This window comes from Setaria italica, chromosome IV (genome assembly GCF_000263155.2).
Source record: "Setaria italica strain Yugu1 chromosome IV, Setaria_italica_v2.0, whole genome shotgun sequence".
Taxonomy (NCBI): Eukaryota; Viridiplantae; Streptophyta; class Magnoliopsida; order Poales; family Poaceae; genus Setaria; species Setaria italica.
In genome coordinates this window covers 24,653,729-24,668,653 of record NC_028453.1, presented here as the reverse complement: position 1 = coordinate 24,668,653, position 14,925 = coordinate 24,653,729, and the positions used below count along the sequence as shown (strand labels likewise).

Here is a 14,925-nt window from a genome sequence, read left to right as displayed (position 1 = left end):
GTTCAAATAGTTCTGCAGCATTTCAAGCGCAAGTAATCGGTTTAATCTTGGAGATCTTTACATCAATTTCGATCACCTAGACAAGATCCAACATCAACTATTTCTTACAATTTCTCGCAAAGAAAATTAAGAGAAAAATAAAACTTCTTGCAGGTGGGGGAAGGACTGCCCCCCAGACCGCAAAGAAAAATATTTCTTAGTGTCATAGGAAAATCATATAGGAACTTATTATTAAAAAATAATTACATGATCAGCAGGATTTTTCTTTCCTGCTTACACGAATAACTAATGCTACATGGCCGGTTGCCGTTACAGGCAACAAAGGCCCCGTTTGTTTCGGCGGCCGCGGCGCGGTGTGGTAGTGGACCGCGATAATCCCACCGAAACGGCCGCGGCCGCCGCGTGGTGCCAACGCCGCGTTCGTTTTTTAACGCGGGGCCGCGAAACGACCGCCGCGGGGGAGTCGCTGCGGCACGGCGCCGCGCGGTCGCGTGCCGCCCCGCGAAAACAAACAGGGCCAAGGACTATACTATCCGTATGTACATGGAGATTGGCTGTGGTACAATACATATCTTATCTTGACATAAAAAAATATAAACTCTGAGCTAAGTCTATTTTATCTCATGCGTTGATACACCATCTGATCCAAATGATTTACTTGTTTTAGGATTTCTGGGGTCATCCGGAGCACAGGATTTTTCTTCAGCTCTTACTGGGGGTAAAGTGGTGCTTGATTCATGATTCCTCGTAGCATCCAGTTCCATCACTGTCCCTGATGAGGATTTTCCTTCTGTTATACCAGCAAACCAACATATCCGTAAGTTCAGTAAGAAACCACACACGCACACGCGCGCGCGCGCGCACACAAGAAAAGCAACAGCACATTTCACAAGCCAAAAAAAAAAAGAAACAAGGGAGCACAGTTTCAAACATCTGGGCTAAAACATTATATAAAAACCAGAAAAGGATGCAAATGCTTGTTGAATATAATTCTTAGTTTATGCCAAGTATTGAAATACTTTGATGATGGCCAGTAGGAGCTAATAAATTTATTCTTCTTTAAAATCTGATAAATATAGGTCAACAAGAATTAGTCATCCAGAATTCACATTTGCCAACTGTAAACCAATTTCAAATTTCTTAATTCAGTAAAAACTTAAAAAAAACGACCAACCTACCATGATCTAGGTAGGTTTGTAAATGAGAAGAAATAAGTACCCAAACTCCAAACTTGTGTGCTGGAGGTTCAGTTCCTATTCTTAATTCTTAATTATCCTAGGCCAACTAAAATGGCCCAGTTCCTTTTCTTAGGGGGTGTTTGGGAGGCATGTGCTAAATTTTAGCACCTGTCACATCGGATGTTTGGACACTAATTAGGAGTATTAAACATAGTCTAATTACAAAACTAATTGCACAACCCCTAGGCTAAATCGCGAGACGAATCTATTAAGCCTAATTAGTCCATGATTTGACAATGTGGTGCTACAGTAACCATTCGCTAATGATGGATTAATTAGACTTAATAGATTCGTCTCGTGATTTAGCCTAGGGGTTGTGCAATTAGTTTTATAATTAGACTATGTTTAGTACTCCTAATTAGTGTCCAAACATCCGATGTGACAGGTGCTAAAATTTAGCACCTGCTATCCAAACACCCCCTTAATTCAGTTCATCCTCCTGGTTTTTCTACATGAAACAGAACTAGTAATTTGAAAATAAAGGATATAGCAGGGGTGAGCGCTCTTTCAATACATCCAAATGTAACTAGACCGATATGCCAAAACAGCATGAATATTACTGAACGGTGTTCAAGAAAAAAAAAGAATATTACTGAACGGAAGGGTTTCTTATAGAAATCCAACTCACCATTTAATTTTCCACGTGCGATAATTAACCGGAGGTAGTTTCTGAATTCCCTCAACACTACATTTTCTTGTGCAGTTTGTAGCTCTGAAATGTCCTGATCATGCAATGCTACTGGAATTGAACTTCTATAAGCTGTTCCAAATGTGAGATCCTGCTCATCACACAATAGAGCTCGTGTTCCTGGAGAGGCAGGCCTAGAATCCTCTTGGGTGTTAGAGCAATATGATCCAGAGTCACCAGGAATTTGCTGATCTATTTTGGTCACATCGCCAAGTTGACTAGCAGCAGCTTTCTGGAATTCTTTCTTGTTCTCGTCGAAATTCTGGTCAGTATTTATGAAAACTTCCCTATCTATTTCCATCTCCACTTTGTTATCTACAAATATGAAAAGAATACATTCACAAAACTAAAACAGTAAAACTTGAATGATAATGGTTGCAATTTCATTAGTGCATTTGGTGCTGAAAAGGATTATTCCAAGTGTGCATCACAATGATAGTTACACTAGATAGCGCCAAACTGAAGCAAAACTATTCTTCTAGTTGGACAAATTTTCAGTTAAACATAAAAACATATAGGAAAACTATTGGTTTCTCTCATTTAATAAATAACTATGTAAGCATCTAAAGTTCTCCATCCATGTCCAAATGACACACTTTCAGGTGCATAGGGCAATGTTAAATGTATTAAAATAATTCTTGAGATGCAATCATAAAACAGGAGACCTTTTTTTTCATTTGTTTCTGATCACCATGGTAGTTCATCTTTTCATTGTGAAAAACTGAGTTCACAAAATTAGCATGTTCATGCAGAGAGGTTGAAATAGTCCGGTCAAATAGAAAAGGATTTCCTTGTGTACCAGCTATTGTTGTGAATCCTTCAGCTGCCTTTCTGCATACAATCACCAAACGATTGGCTAGGTCGTTGACATCACTAGGATGGATAGTATTTGCTAGTGGAGACCTAACAAGATATCATTTCATTAGAAGGATACACAAAGCATATAAGGAATAATCAAAGTAGTACTACTGCAATATCGATTAACATAGATGTAAATATGTTGGTTTGCCATGTATATGTGCATATTTTCAGGAAAAAAAAATATCATTATACCATATTGGAATCATAGATGCATAACAACATTTTAACAGAGTAAATATTTCTTTAGTTTTTTTTAATTATTTATCTTGGAAGATCCTTTATTCTTGTTAGGTTTCATCTCTAGCCTACCCTAACTTGTTTGGGATTAAAATGATTTGTTGTTGGTGGCAGTGTTGGTGTGTTGAACAGAGCAACCTATTCAGAAATAAACCCAACATCATAGAATTCATGAGCCAGGTACCGTACACTACCGTGAGATGGCACAAACCACAAGAAACTAACACCAAAGGAATAGCTATCAACAATCACTGCTGGACTGTGGACTGTCTTGCCAAACAAGGCCTGCCTCACCCAGAGGTCTGTCCTTTTTTTGATCAAGAGGAGGAAACAATTCAGCATCTTCTAGTGGGCTGTGTTTTCACAAGACAGATTTGGACCCTGATCCTCCAACCATCGAAGCTGATCTCCCTGGCACCTTCAGCCACGGAGGCTTGCTTTTCTAATTGGTGGAGGAAGGCTTTAAGTTCAGTGCCTAAGGAGATGAAAAAAGAACTCAACTCACTAATCATTCTGGTTTCTTGGGAAGTTTGGAAACACTATATGGATCCTTCCAAGATTCTCATTTGGAACGTGCGGGGTCTGAATTCCTCAGCTTGTCAAGACTCTGTCCGAATGTTGGTCCAGTCCATTAGAGCTGACATAGTTTGCCCCTCAAGAAACTAAGATGGAAAGTATTTCTCAGTGGTTTGTTCTGTCTACTTTAGGGTCGGATTTCTGTCACTTTGTGTTTGTGCCTTCGGTGGGTGCTAGTGGAGGGATACTTGTTGCATGGAAGCAAGCTCTTGGCCCTGCTAGGAACTTTCGGGTGGACACTCACTGTGCTTCTGTCCAATTTCTTCCCGCTGACAGCGAACCATGGTGGCTCACCTGCGTGTACGGTCTGCAGGGGAATGAGGAGAAGATCAATTTCTTGCAAGAACTCCGCTTGATCCGCACTCACTGTCATGGCCCATGGATGGTAGCCGGGGATTTCAACCTCATCTATAGGGAACAATGCAAACCTCAACCGTGCTATGATGGGTCGTTTCCGTCGAGTCCTGGATGATTTGGCTCTCAAAGAACTTCCCCTTATTGGTCGCAAATTCACATGGAGTGATGGTGGCAATTCACCCACTCTTAGTAGGCTGGACTGGGTTTTCTCTACCATGGAATGGGAAAATCTATTTCCAAGTTGTCTATTGCAAAGTGCAGCCTCATTGGACTCGGACCATTGTCCCCTAATTATAGGGTTGAATGACATGCTACCTGGTAAGGGCAGATTCCATTTTGCATCATTCTGGCCTAAACTGGAAGGACTCCAGGAAGTGGTCGCTCAGGCCTGGGGTTCAGTAGAAGCAAGGGCTTGTCCTCTGGAGACATTGTCACTGAAATTTAAAGTGCTCACCCATGCGGCCATGCTTTACAAAGCTGGAGTCAGAAATGCATTAGAAACACTGGTGCTCAACTTGGTATTGCCAGAGAAATCATTCATCGACTTGAAATTGCTTAGGACAGCCGACAGCTATCTGAAGGGGAGCTTTGGTTGCTGCACTCTTTAAAAAAGCATTCTCTAGCTTTGAGTTCTATGCAGAGAACAATTGCTCGGGTCAGGTCAAGGATCAACTGGTTGAAAGATGGGGATGCTAATACAGCGCTGTTCCATGCTCATGTTCGCCATAGGAAGCGGAAAAATTTCATTTCACAAATAATAGCAGATGATCAGGTGCTGACTAGCCATGTGGATAAGGCTGCAGCAATCTTTGATTTCTATGATCAGTTGTTGGGCACAAGTGGCCAGCGTGATACGACAATCAATCTGGATGAGCTGAACTTGAGGCAAATTGATCTGGTCGACCTGGAACTGCCTTTTACTGAGGATGAGGTGTGGAACACCATCAAGCATTTGCCTCCAGATAAGGCCCTAGGCCCGGATGGTTACACAGGGCGTTTCTATAAGATGTGCTGGCCAGTTATCAAATCTGATTTAATGGCAGCTATATCATCGGTGCAGCGCGGGAATTTTAGAAACATGCAGCTTCTTAACTCAACACTGCTAACCCTCTTGCCCAAAAAAGATAATGCATCCTCTGTTAAGGACTTTCGACCAATTAGTCTCATTCACAGCTTTGCTAAGTTGGTCACAAAATTGTTGGCAAACCGCCTGGCAGGAAGACTCAGCGAGCTGGTGTCATCCAATCAAAGTGCTTTTGTGAAAGGGCAATGTATCCATGACAATTTCATCCTTGTCCAGCAGACAGCCAGGTTCTTGCATCAACAAAAGTAGCCACGCATTGTATTGAAGCTGGACATTTCTAAGGCCTTCGACTCAGTTTCTTGGCCGTTTCTTTTGGAGGTTCTTCAGAAAAGGGGTTTTGGGTGTAAAAGCCGAGATATGATCAGTGGCTTGCTTGGCTCGTCATCAACTAGGGTGCTATTCAATGGGGTCCCAGGTGAGGTTTTATTCCACCGACGTGGACTTCGGCAAGGTGACCCACTCTCTCCTATGCTTTTTATCCTGGTCAGTCCTGAATAGCTTGATTGAAAAGGCGAGCACTGAAGGGCTGCTGCAGCCAATTTCCACTAGAAATATTCATCATCGTGTCTCCTTGTATGCCGACGATGTGGTCCTGTTTCTTCGCCCAGTCGCCACAGACTTGCAAATGGTGGATGCACTGTTACAGCTATTTGGCACATCTTCAGGACTCAGAACAAATATTCAGAAATGCAGTGTCTCTCCTATTCAATGTTTAGAACAAGACCTGGCTGTGGTTCAGACTCATTTTCCATGTGTGGTTCAGGAGTTTCCCTGCAAATACCTTGGTCTCCCTCTTTCCATCAAGAAGCTGTCTAAGGCACAGTTACATCCTCTGATTGAGAAGGTTGCTGATCATTTGCCAGGCTAGAAATCTGAGTTGATGAATCGAGCTGGTCGTGCTACATATGTGCAATCGGTTCTCACCTCAGTTCTAATATATTTCGCCACTGCCTTGGAGCTTCCTCCATGGTGCCTAAAGGCAGTGGATAAGATCCGTCGTAATTTCTTGTGGTGAGGCCGGAAGGAGGCGAAAGGAGGTCACTGTCTATTAGCATGGCCCAAGGTGTGTCGTCCTAAGGAGCTTGGTGGTTTGGGCATTTTAGACCTTCAAAGGTTTGGCTGGGCACTCAGAGTCCGTTGGTTGTGGTTGAGTAAAACTGAACCTGATAAGCCATGGGCAGCCTTCCCGGTCACAGTTCATGGGAATGCACAGGCCATATTTGCTGCTTCTGTAACTACGGAAGTTGGCAATGGGGCGAACACCAAGTTCTGGACTGACCGGTGGTTACAAGGGTCCTCTATTCAGCTATTGGCACCCAATTTATTTGCAACTGTACCCAAGAGGCGGGTTAAGAAACGTAATGTTCAGGAAGCACTTCTGGACAATCAGTGGGTACAAGATATCCAGGGGCACTACTCAGTGGCGGTCCTGTTAGAATTCCTGGATATTTGGGAAGGAAACTTTGCTTCTGCCAGAGGTTGAGGATGTTCATAAATGGAAATTTGACAACTCAGGACAGTTCTCTACTAAGACAGCATACGAGGCTTTTTTCCTTGGAGCAGTCCGGTTTGAGCCGAGCACTCTAATTTGGAGGAATTGGGGTCCCAGGAAGTGCAAATTCTTCCTTTGGTTAGTAGCACATAACCGATGTTGGACAGCTGACAGACTTGCTAGAAGGGGTCTACCTCATCCTGAGCACTGCCCCCTCAAGGACCAGGAGGATGAAACCATTCAGCACCTCCTGTGTTCCTGTGTCTTCTCTCGGCAATTCTGGTTTCAGCTTCTTCGCATTTTTGGACTCCCGGATATTGCACCTCAACCATCTTCTACTGGGTTCTTTGACTGGTGGCAACAAGCTGGTAGCACTCTTGACAAAAGAACAAAGAGAGGATTCAATTCACTGGTCATACTAGGTGCCTGGCTGTCATGGAAGGAGAGGAATGATATTGTGTTCAATGGTGCCTCGCCTACGATAGAGCGGGTGCTTCTCCTTGCACAGGAAGAAGCCGCTCTCTGGAGGCTGGCAAGCGCTAAAGGCATTAGTGAACTGGTTGCTGCTCGACCTGGGGTTTAGCAGCGCCCATTGGTGAGGAGGGTCGACTTTTAACAGTTCTAATGGGCGCGTATGTAACCTAGAGCCTGTGTGTAGTGTTGTTGTGTGTGCTGCTATATGGCTATATAAGCCTTTTATCCCCTTTCTTAATGCAATGATACGCAGCTCTCTTGCATATTCCAGAAAAAAGTTTGGAAACACACGAATTCCTGTGTTTTCGAGAATTCAAGGCCATGCACATCAGTACTGCTTCAGACAGTAACTGATGAGTGTAGCCTTTGGGGTATGGCTGGGGCAACCAATCTTCAGGAGTTCCTTGTTAGGTCTCTGTCCCCACCTGCCTAGGCTGGGTTGGCCTTGGTCGAGGTGCTGTTGATTTCTGTGGCGCATCTGTAAGTTCCCTTGGGTGTGTGTGTGTGTGTGTTTGTACTCAAATTTTGGTCCTTAACCGGACTCGTTGTACGCTCTTTTCTCTCTTAATGAAATAACACGCAGCTCTCCTGCGTTGTTCGAGAAAAAAAACCCAAAGGAAATTTACTTTAGCAGTCCAGAGCTTATGCTATTGAAATGGCAAAAGCCTCAAAGCAATTAAAGTTCATTTGAATCCTTTCATTCATAGGTCCAAATAAAACTGCATTTTTTTTACTTACCTATAGACTAGTTTAGATTTACTGTGGAAATTGCCAGTGGAACCTTCAAGTCCAGTAGATGAAGCAATTTGGGAAGCATCCAAATGGCTAACCTGTACACAGAAATAGTTTTAGTCCAGAGATTTCAAAGCTTAAGTACAAACAAATCAATATCACTGAGAAGTAAATGAGCACTGGGCAAGCGTAAACAATCATCCCAAAAACTTAATCAATACCTCTTGAAACTGCATCTGCATCATATTTCCTTCAACATTTAATCTCTGATAATGGGGATCTTCTGGAGGCCTTTTTCTACGAACTGGAGAAAATCTATACCCTGAAGATCCAATGGCACCATTCAGAGCAACATTAGCTGCTTGTTGAATGTTATTTCGATCACATGAATTATCCCCTTGAATTATAGCGCGCAGCTCCTCACTTCCATCGAAGTTCTTGCAATCCATACATTTACAATTCTTGGAGCAAAGGATATTTGCTTGGAAACATTCACAGTACTTCTTTAGACAACCCGACTTCTTGCAGTGACAACCTTTATTATGCTTTGGAAGTGAAGGTGGCGCTCCAGCATCCTGATAACCAGTTAAATGATATATTAAAATAAAAAAAGGAGTATTTCATCCGAATCCAATAAAATAATATATAAAAAGAATGACTTTAAAATGAAAAAAATATTGGAGTTTTTATTCAGATGACAAATGAAGCATAATATATAAAGTTAATATGATTCAACACAGCACAAAAGAGTTTTAGCAGACCATAGTATATAATGCAAAAGGATTGTAAGTTACTAGCCACTCAGAATATAAATGGATGATGCCATGAAATCTGATCCACCTATGCGACTTCTAGCATAGGGAATGATCATAAAGACTGTTAGGATTCAAGTATGAAAGCACAGTGCAAGTCAACATGATAAAAAGAGCAGCAAGGTAACGCCAGGGCATCCGATTCAATATAACTTTATGTATATCTACAAATGGCAAGCAGGAAAATGAATGGTTTCTACAAAGCACAAGCGCAGTATATTAGAAAAGGGCAAGCAGAATCACAGGTCAGGCACAGACTCAATAAAGATTTAAACTTCTATTTATCCACTTATATATAACTTAAATGTGATCTGCTACTGTTACTAAGCAAATGGCTATTGTAGTGCACAGAATAAATTTAAACTATTCCATTAGTGTATTGAATGTAAGTGTACCTTCCGAACACTGGGAGTAATTGGGCTATTTTCAATCTTAGGTTGAAAGGCATTCGGATTCCGTAGAATTGTGTTGTTAATAGCCTCCTGTCTAACCTTGTCATTCTCAACAGTGTTTCCACATTGTTTACAGTTGCAACCATCACAATAATCACCAGCTGCAAAACACTCGCAATACCTAAGAAATAAAAATCATGTTAGTGACTGTACCTTCTATCCACATGATGTTCTGTTCATAATAAATACTCATATTTCAGATTACTTACGATTCATCAACTTGAGATAAAACACAGAGCTACCTAATTGGGAATATTAGCAAAAAGTGGGGAACACAACATTCCATTGAGAGAAGGAAAAAAAAAGACAAATGGACAGCGCTAAAACTGCAAATTTTGCTTGAAAATGATTCAACAACAATATCAACACCTTCTCAAAGTAAAGCTTGATATAATTATGCCTCATTTCTTTATATTTGCCCAATGCATATAAACATCATTCAAAACGAATGGAACTGCCTCAGCTCATATAATGTGCTGTTAATATATTTTTCCAATGGTGAGGATAATGATATGGTCAAGACTATTACACAATCAAACATCCTATTCTTTTTCTCTTTTGTGAAGAGATCAACCCATTCAACTATACTTAACATTTTAAAATATGGAAGTTCTTATTGAACAAGTAACTCAGTTTAGTTAAACACTGACATAATAACATACATGGCCCTTATTTGCATGCAAATATAATGTAAAAGTATGCATTTGCAGATAGCATTCAATTACATTGAATGTTTTAATAAATGATGTCATGATTGAAACAAAAATTCATGTGCTAGAGTACTCACAGCTTCAAACATTGTGAGTTTTTGCAATTACAGTGTTTCTTTTTCTTGGCTGGGGTACCACTCTTCACTTCAACTGCAGGCTTCCTGGAACAAAAAATCGAAAGCAATATATAAGCAAAAAGAAGTTGTTTATGAATGCAGTGATTCCTTTTTCTCTCGAAGCAAGAAATGAAAATGTACTCACACACGAGCAACAAAATTACTTTTGCTAATAAATACTAACATCATGGATAAGACCCGTTCCTGATAAAGAATACAGAAGTAGGATGGCTATATTGCGATATTGTTTCAGGATACATTCTTTCCATCTGTGCTCCAAGGCATAGAAAAAAATGAAAAGCCATTAAGACAACTCTATTCACCAAAACAACCTTTCTGCCAAAATGAAACCTCGGAGTTAACAAGCTAGGAATGGATTGTGGTGAAATATATAAGCCTACTTGCCTACAATGTCCACAGCACTCCTATTCACATTTATAGCAATTCAAATTCAAAATGCTTAATAATTTCACTAGGAGTAAAACAGTCAAACCCTAATAATCTCTAACCGATTCAGCAACCAGTAAGCACAGCATTGCAAAGCACGAAGTGCATAGTGCCACATCTCAGCACAAATTATAGCGCATCCCCGTACATGTCCAGGTCCAAATAAAGAAAAAAAATCCACTAACCAGACTGAACGACTGCTATCTAGAAGCACCTAAAACTTTTGAAAGGACAAAATACAAACAAAATATGCATGGCCTGAATTCTCGACACCCATAAGTCAACACACCGCACAATAGAATTCAAATTCTCAAAGGAAACGATTTGCTCACACAGAAGGGATGATGGACATTGGCCACGGCCTCGTCACCGGCAAAGAAGGCTGCACCGGTATCGCCGGCTTCGGCTGCTGTTGCGGATGTGGTGGCGCCCTTGGCTCTGATGACGCTTGGGGCGCGGGCGTGGGCGCCGGCGCCGGCGCCGGCGGCTCCACCCTCTGCTGCTTCTCCTGCTCCATCAACAAACCAAACTTTCCACCGCCTTAGGTCAGAAACCAAAGCTCCCCTATGGCTTCTCCGATTTATCCGTCTAAACCACTGGGAGAGGCCTCGCAATCCAATCTTTCCGCGCTACCTCGCGGAATTGGGGCAGTTTGGATCAGGGAACCAAGAACTCGAGTTCCTGGGCGGCTCCCAACTACGGAGAATAAAAAAAAAAGCGAGTGAAAGGAAGAGCGCCAATAGGAGGGGATCAAATCCAAGAAGCGGAATTCGAGGAGGAGATGGAGAAGGATTCGGAGAGGTGAAGGCCGAAGAAATTTATGCCGCGGGCGGATTTGGGAGGGAGGTGGTGTGGGAGGGGGAGAAGAAGCTGATGGGCAATGCAGGAGGTTTGGTTGGTCTCTCTCCCAAATTTTTGAATCTCAAGGTATTATATTCTGTTTACTTTCCTTTTCCGGAACAATTTTTTGAATCTCTCTCCGATGTTAAATCTTTTTGCGCTGCCACATCGGAAGTCGGAAGAATATAACTCACAGAATAGCAGTAGAGATTAAAGCTGATGCAGACCACAAACTTTCACAAGTTTTTTTTGTGTGACGAATTTCACCTTTTCATTTGTATTAGATAAATAATCTAAATTATGGAGTTTTTTTTGGCAAAAGTGAATAACTAAAAGTGCAACTAAAATCAGATAAATTATATTTCTTGTACAAGCATCTAACTGTGTTTTCTTCCGCCCTGCGGTGACCGCTATTCATATGAGATTTATATACTTGAGAATTCTTTTTCGAAATATAAACGCAACCCAACCTCCTACCTCTAGGAGTTCATAAACGCAAAAAATCACCCTAAGAACCTTCGAATAGTGGCATTAATTCATAGAATGAACCTACGTGCGGGTGCCCATACTGAGTGTAGAACATCAACATGTGTAGATAGGTTCTACCATGAATAACCTAATTAACCAATATTGATCACTACTCACTCTTGAGTTTAAATATGCATAGATGTAAAATGTATAAGTAAAGTTTTAACTATATAGTCACATAGATCAAGTGCACGACATTTTAGAATTGCTAACAGTCAAACAATCTTATTTTTGACCATCAACATATGAAAATTTATATAGAATCGGTAATGTAAGATTCTGTTTGGCACAACTCTAGCTCTGAAATCCAGGTTTGATATGTAATTTAAAGACTAAAATAAAGTGATTTAAATATTTGTATTTAGTCTAAACTATGTATAAAATGATTTATCTAAATGCTCCAATTTGGTGGACCCCAAAAGGTAAGGAGATAGGATCGTCTAGGGTATGTTTGTTTGAGCTTCTTGACAACTTCCTAGCGTGAACAATGTTCTAAAAGATGGAATCCTGTGGTCGCCTAAGCGCACTTATGCGTTGGGCGGTGGGTACTACGGCACCTATGGAGTAGGCGGTCTCCTAGGCGGCGGCTGAGGTAGTGATAGGCGGCGGCGGCGGAGGAGGCAGGGGTGGGTGCGCGGAGGAGGAAAAGGAGGCAGGGGATGGGCAGCGGTCGCGGAAGGGACCGGCGGCGGCGGAGGAGGAGGAGGAGGAGGTATGGGTGGGTGGCGGCGGTTGGAGAGGAGACCGGGACATCAACCGGTGGCGGCGGCGAAGGCTAGGATGGCAGGGGCGGGCGGCGGGGTCGAATGAGAGGGGAGACGTCGAGCGAGAGGAGGGGAGGCATCAGACAGATAAGATGGGCAAGGTGGGATAAGGTGGCCAGGCAGGCTGCTGAAATAGTTGGCAGGTTTGATGGAACTTTCTTTTCAACTCAACGCCTACTAGTTCCCTATTTTTCCTTTTCTTTTAGCGGTATATGATGTATATGAAAAATATATGTACTTATATGGCAACGTGTAGAAAAATGCCTTGAAACGCCTAGTCCCACCTAGGCTCTAGGCGGTGGGTCAACACCTTTTGCAACCTTAAGCATAAAAAGTTAGAAGCTTAAATAAACAATAAACTTCTTGTCCAGCTTCCGGAAAGCTAGAAACTCAGAGAAGCTAAGTAAAAGCTCAATTTTTTGAGCTTTTTATAGCTTTTTTGAGCCCAGAAAGCTAAACACATCTTCTAAAAGCTATAGTAGGCTTTTCAATCCCAAAAAGCCAATAGCAATTTTTCAGAAAGCTCCAAAACCTACAACTCAAACAAACAGGCCCTAGTCACAATTGTATTTTGTGATATGGTCTTGAACATAATTAGTGATATGTCCCCCCAGTAGGCCACGATTAGAGTGCTAAGAGGCAATTATAGAAATACATAGATGGCTTGGTTAGAGCTGTACCTAAGTAGTGAGAAGCTTTTCTAAGGGGAAGATCTTAATGGGCATGTAGGTGCAACAAGGGCAAGTTTTTTTAAGGCGGTTCATGAAGGTTTTGGTTATGGTAGTAGGCATCAAAAGGGAGAAGAAGTCTTGGATTTTGATGTAGCTTTTGACCTAATGACACCTAACACTTTCTTTAGAAGGAGACAATCCCATTTAGTGACCTTTAGTAGTGGCTAACGCTCTAACCAGATTGACTTTGTCCTTACAAGAAGAGAGGGTAAGCGAGCATGCTTGGATTGCAATTGCAAGGTGATACCTGGAGAGTGTGTTGTTTCTCAACATAAGCTTGTAGTGGCAGACTTTCGCTTTCAGGTGCGTGGCCTTAGGAAGAAACAAGCCAAGATTGGAAAGGTGGAGGAAACTTGACGGGTTCATGTACTAGGAGTACCCCCGGGAAAGTGATTTAAGATGACCGCACGCGAAAAGGCCAAGTGCCCAACAGTGAGAAGTATATCAAAGGTGGCCCACCTCCCAATCTCCCTTGGTCGGGAGTTGAAGACCATGATTCGCCGCACCAACCGGCTCGGGGATGGGGCCTGCAAGGGGCCCACAGCGTCCCGCCTACCCCTCGACTAAGGGTGACTGGTGCCGTACCAGGAGCATTAAATGTGAGACGTGACCCTCCTGACCATCCCACGCCGGGACGTGACCCAACAGAGGCAGCCCATCGATGGTCGTTAAGTACCAAATATGACCATCAATATACTCAAGTATAAAGGAGGATTGGCATTTCTTACATGCATATTTGGTTTCAAATAATGTAGTTCCACTTGTCCTTGGAGAATATTTAGTTGTAGGTGAATTAGCACAAAAGGATGGAGAAAGCACCCTCTATGGATCCAGAAACACACTTCTGACCAGTGGGAGGTTGCCACGTGTGCATCCCATGGATTGAAAGGCCCACAAACTACCACAACTGCCTCAATTCACTGGATAACACACACAACCGCCATTGGGACCCACCAGGCAGTCACCCGGAGAAAGACAATTGCGAGGCGGGCCCACAGGGGCCGGCCGAACCAGGGGTTTGGCCGAATTGCCCTTCTCCCCTCTCATCTCCAGCTTCCACGTGGCGACGGTTTAGGTCGGTTAAGAGATATTCCTCGAAGATTCCCTCGCAGAACCGCCTCTTAGAGCCTATAATTATGAGGGGAGGGGCTCCATTCTAGGACACACACCACTAATGAATCACTCTCTCCCTCTTAGTTTCCAAGTTAGTGGAGTTAGGCTACAATAGCTATACTTCAGTTTCCAGGTCTTCTTGGAGTGTAGGGTACAGCTCTTGTATCTATTATTCCTAGGTTGACTTTATTCTATTCAAAGTATACATCTTACTTATATAGTGTTGTGCTTGGTTCTTCTATACATGAGTTGGTTGTATACCCTTGCTATGTTGATGTGCTAGGTTTATATGCTCGTATGCTAGTCATATACCTTTGCTATCGTAGTATAGGCTTATATACTCTCATGTGTGTTTATAGACCTTGCTACATGTTATACCTTGTGTGCATACATATCATGTATAGGCTAGTTGATCTATGCTATGGCATCGATTCAGTAGCCATTTCCATGGAGGCTTCAGCCATTGTCACCATAGCCAGGATGGTTGAAGTGTTGTTAACAATGCAAGCATGATGTTTGGATTGCTTAGCTTCATTGGATATGAGTTTGCCCCACGGATTGCTAGGGGTAGGCGGCAAGTGGTGACAACCCTGTTTGTCCTCTGTAATCCCCCACTTTCGGGTACGCTATAAGAGTTTGTAAATTAGCAGTAACTACGTTGGTAGACTGGTAG

At 42.5% G+C, this 14,925-nt stretch overlaps 1 protein-coding gene across 1 annotated transcript; it reads right to left on the bottom strand.

Annotated features, from left to right (window-relative positions):
* Positions 1-83: 83 nt before the first annotated feature.
* On the bottom strand, positions 84-11,216 carry LOC101775129 (protein tesmin/TSO1-like CXC 5). The gene is made up of 8 exons (XM_004965411.4): positions 10,609-11,216; positions 9,791-9,874; positions 8,947-9,124; positions 7,961-8,314; positions 7,746-7,837; positions 2,726-2,829; positions 1,867-2,241; positions 84-790 (listed from the first exon to the last, which is right to left on the bottom strand). The coding sequence occupies exons 1-8, from the start codon at positions 10,791-10,793 to the stop codon at positions 612-614; spliced, it is 1,551 nt and encodes a 516-aa protein (XP_004965468.1). The 5' UTR covers positions 10,794-11,216; the 3' UTR covers positions 84-611.
* Positions 11,217-14,925: the final 3,709 nt, after the last annotated feature.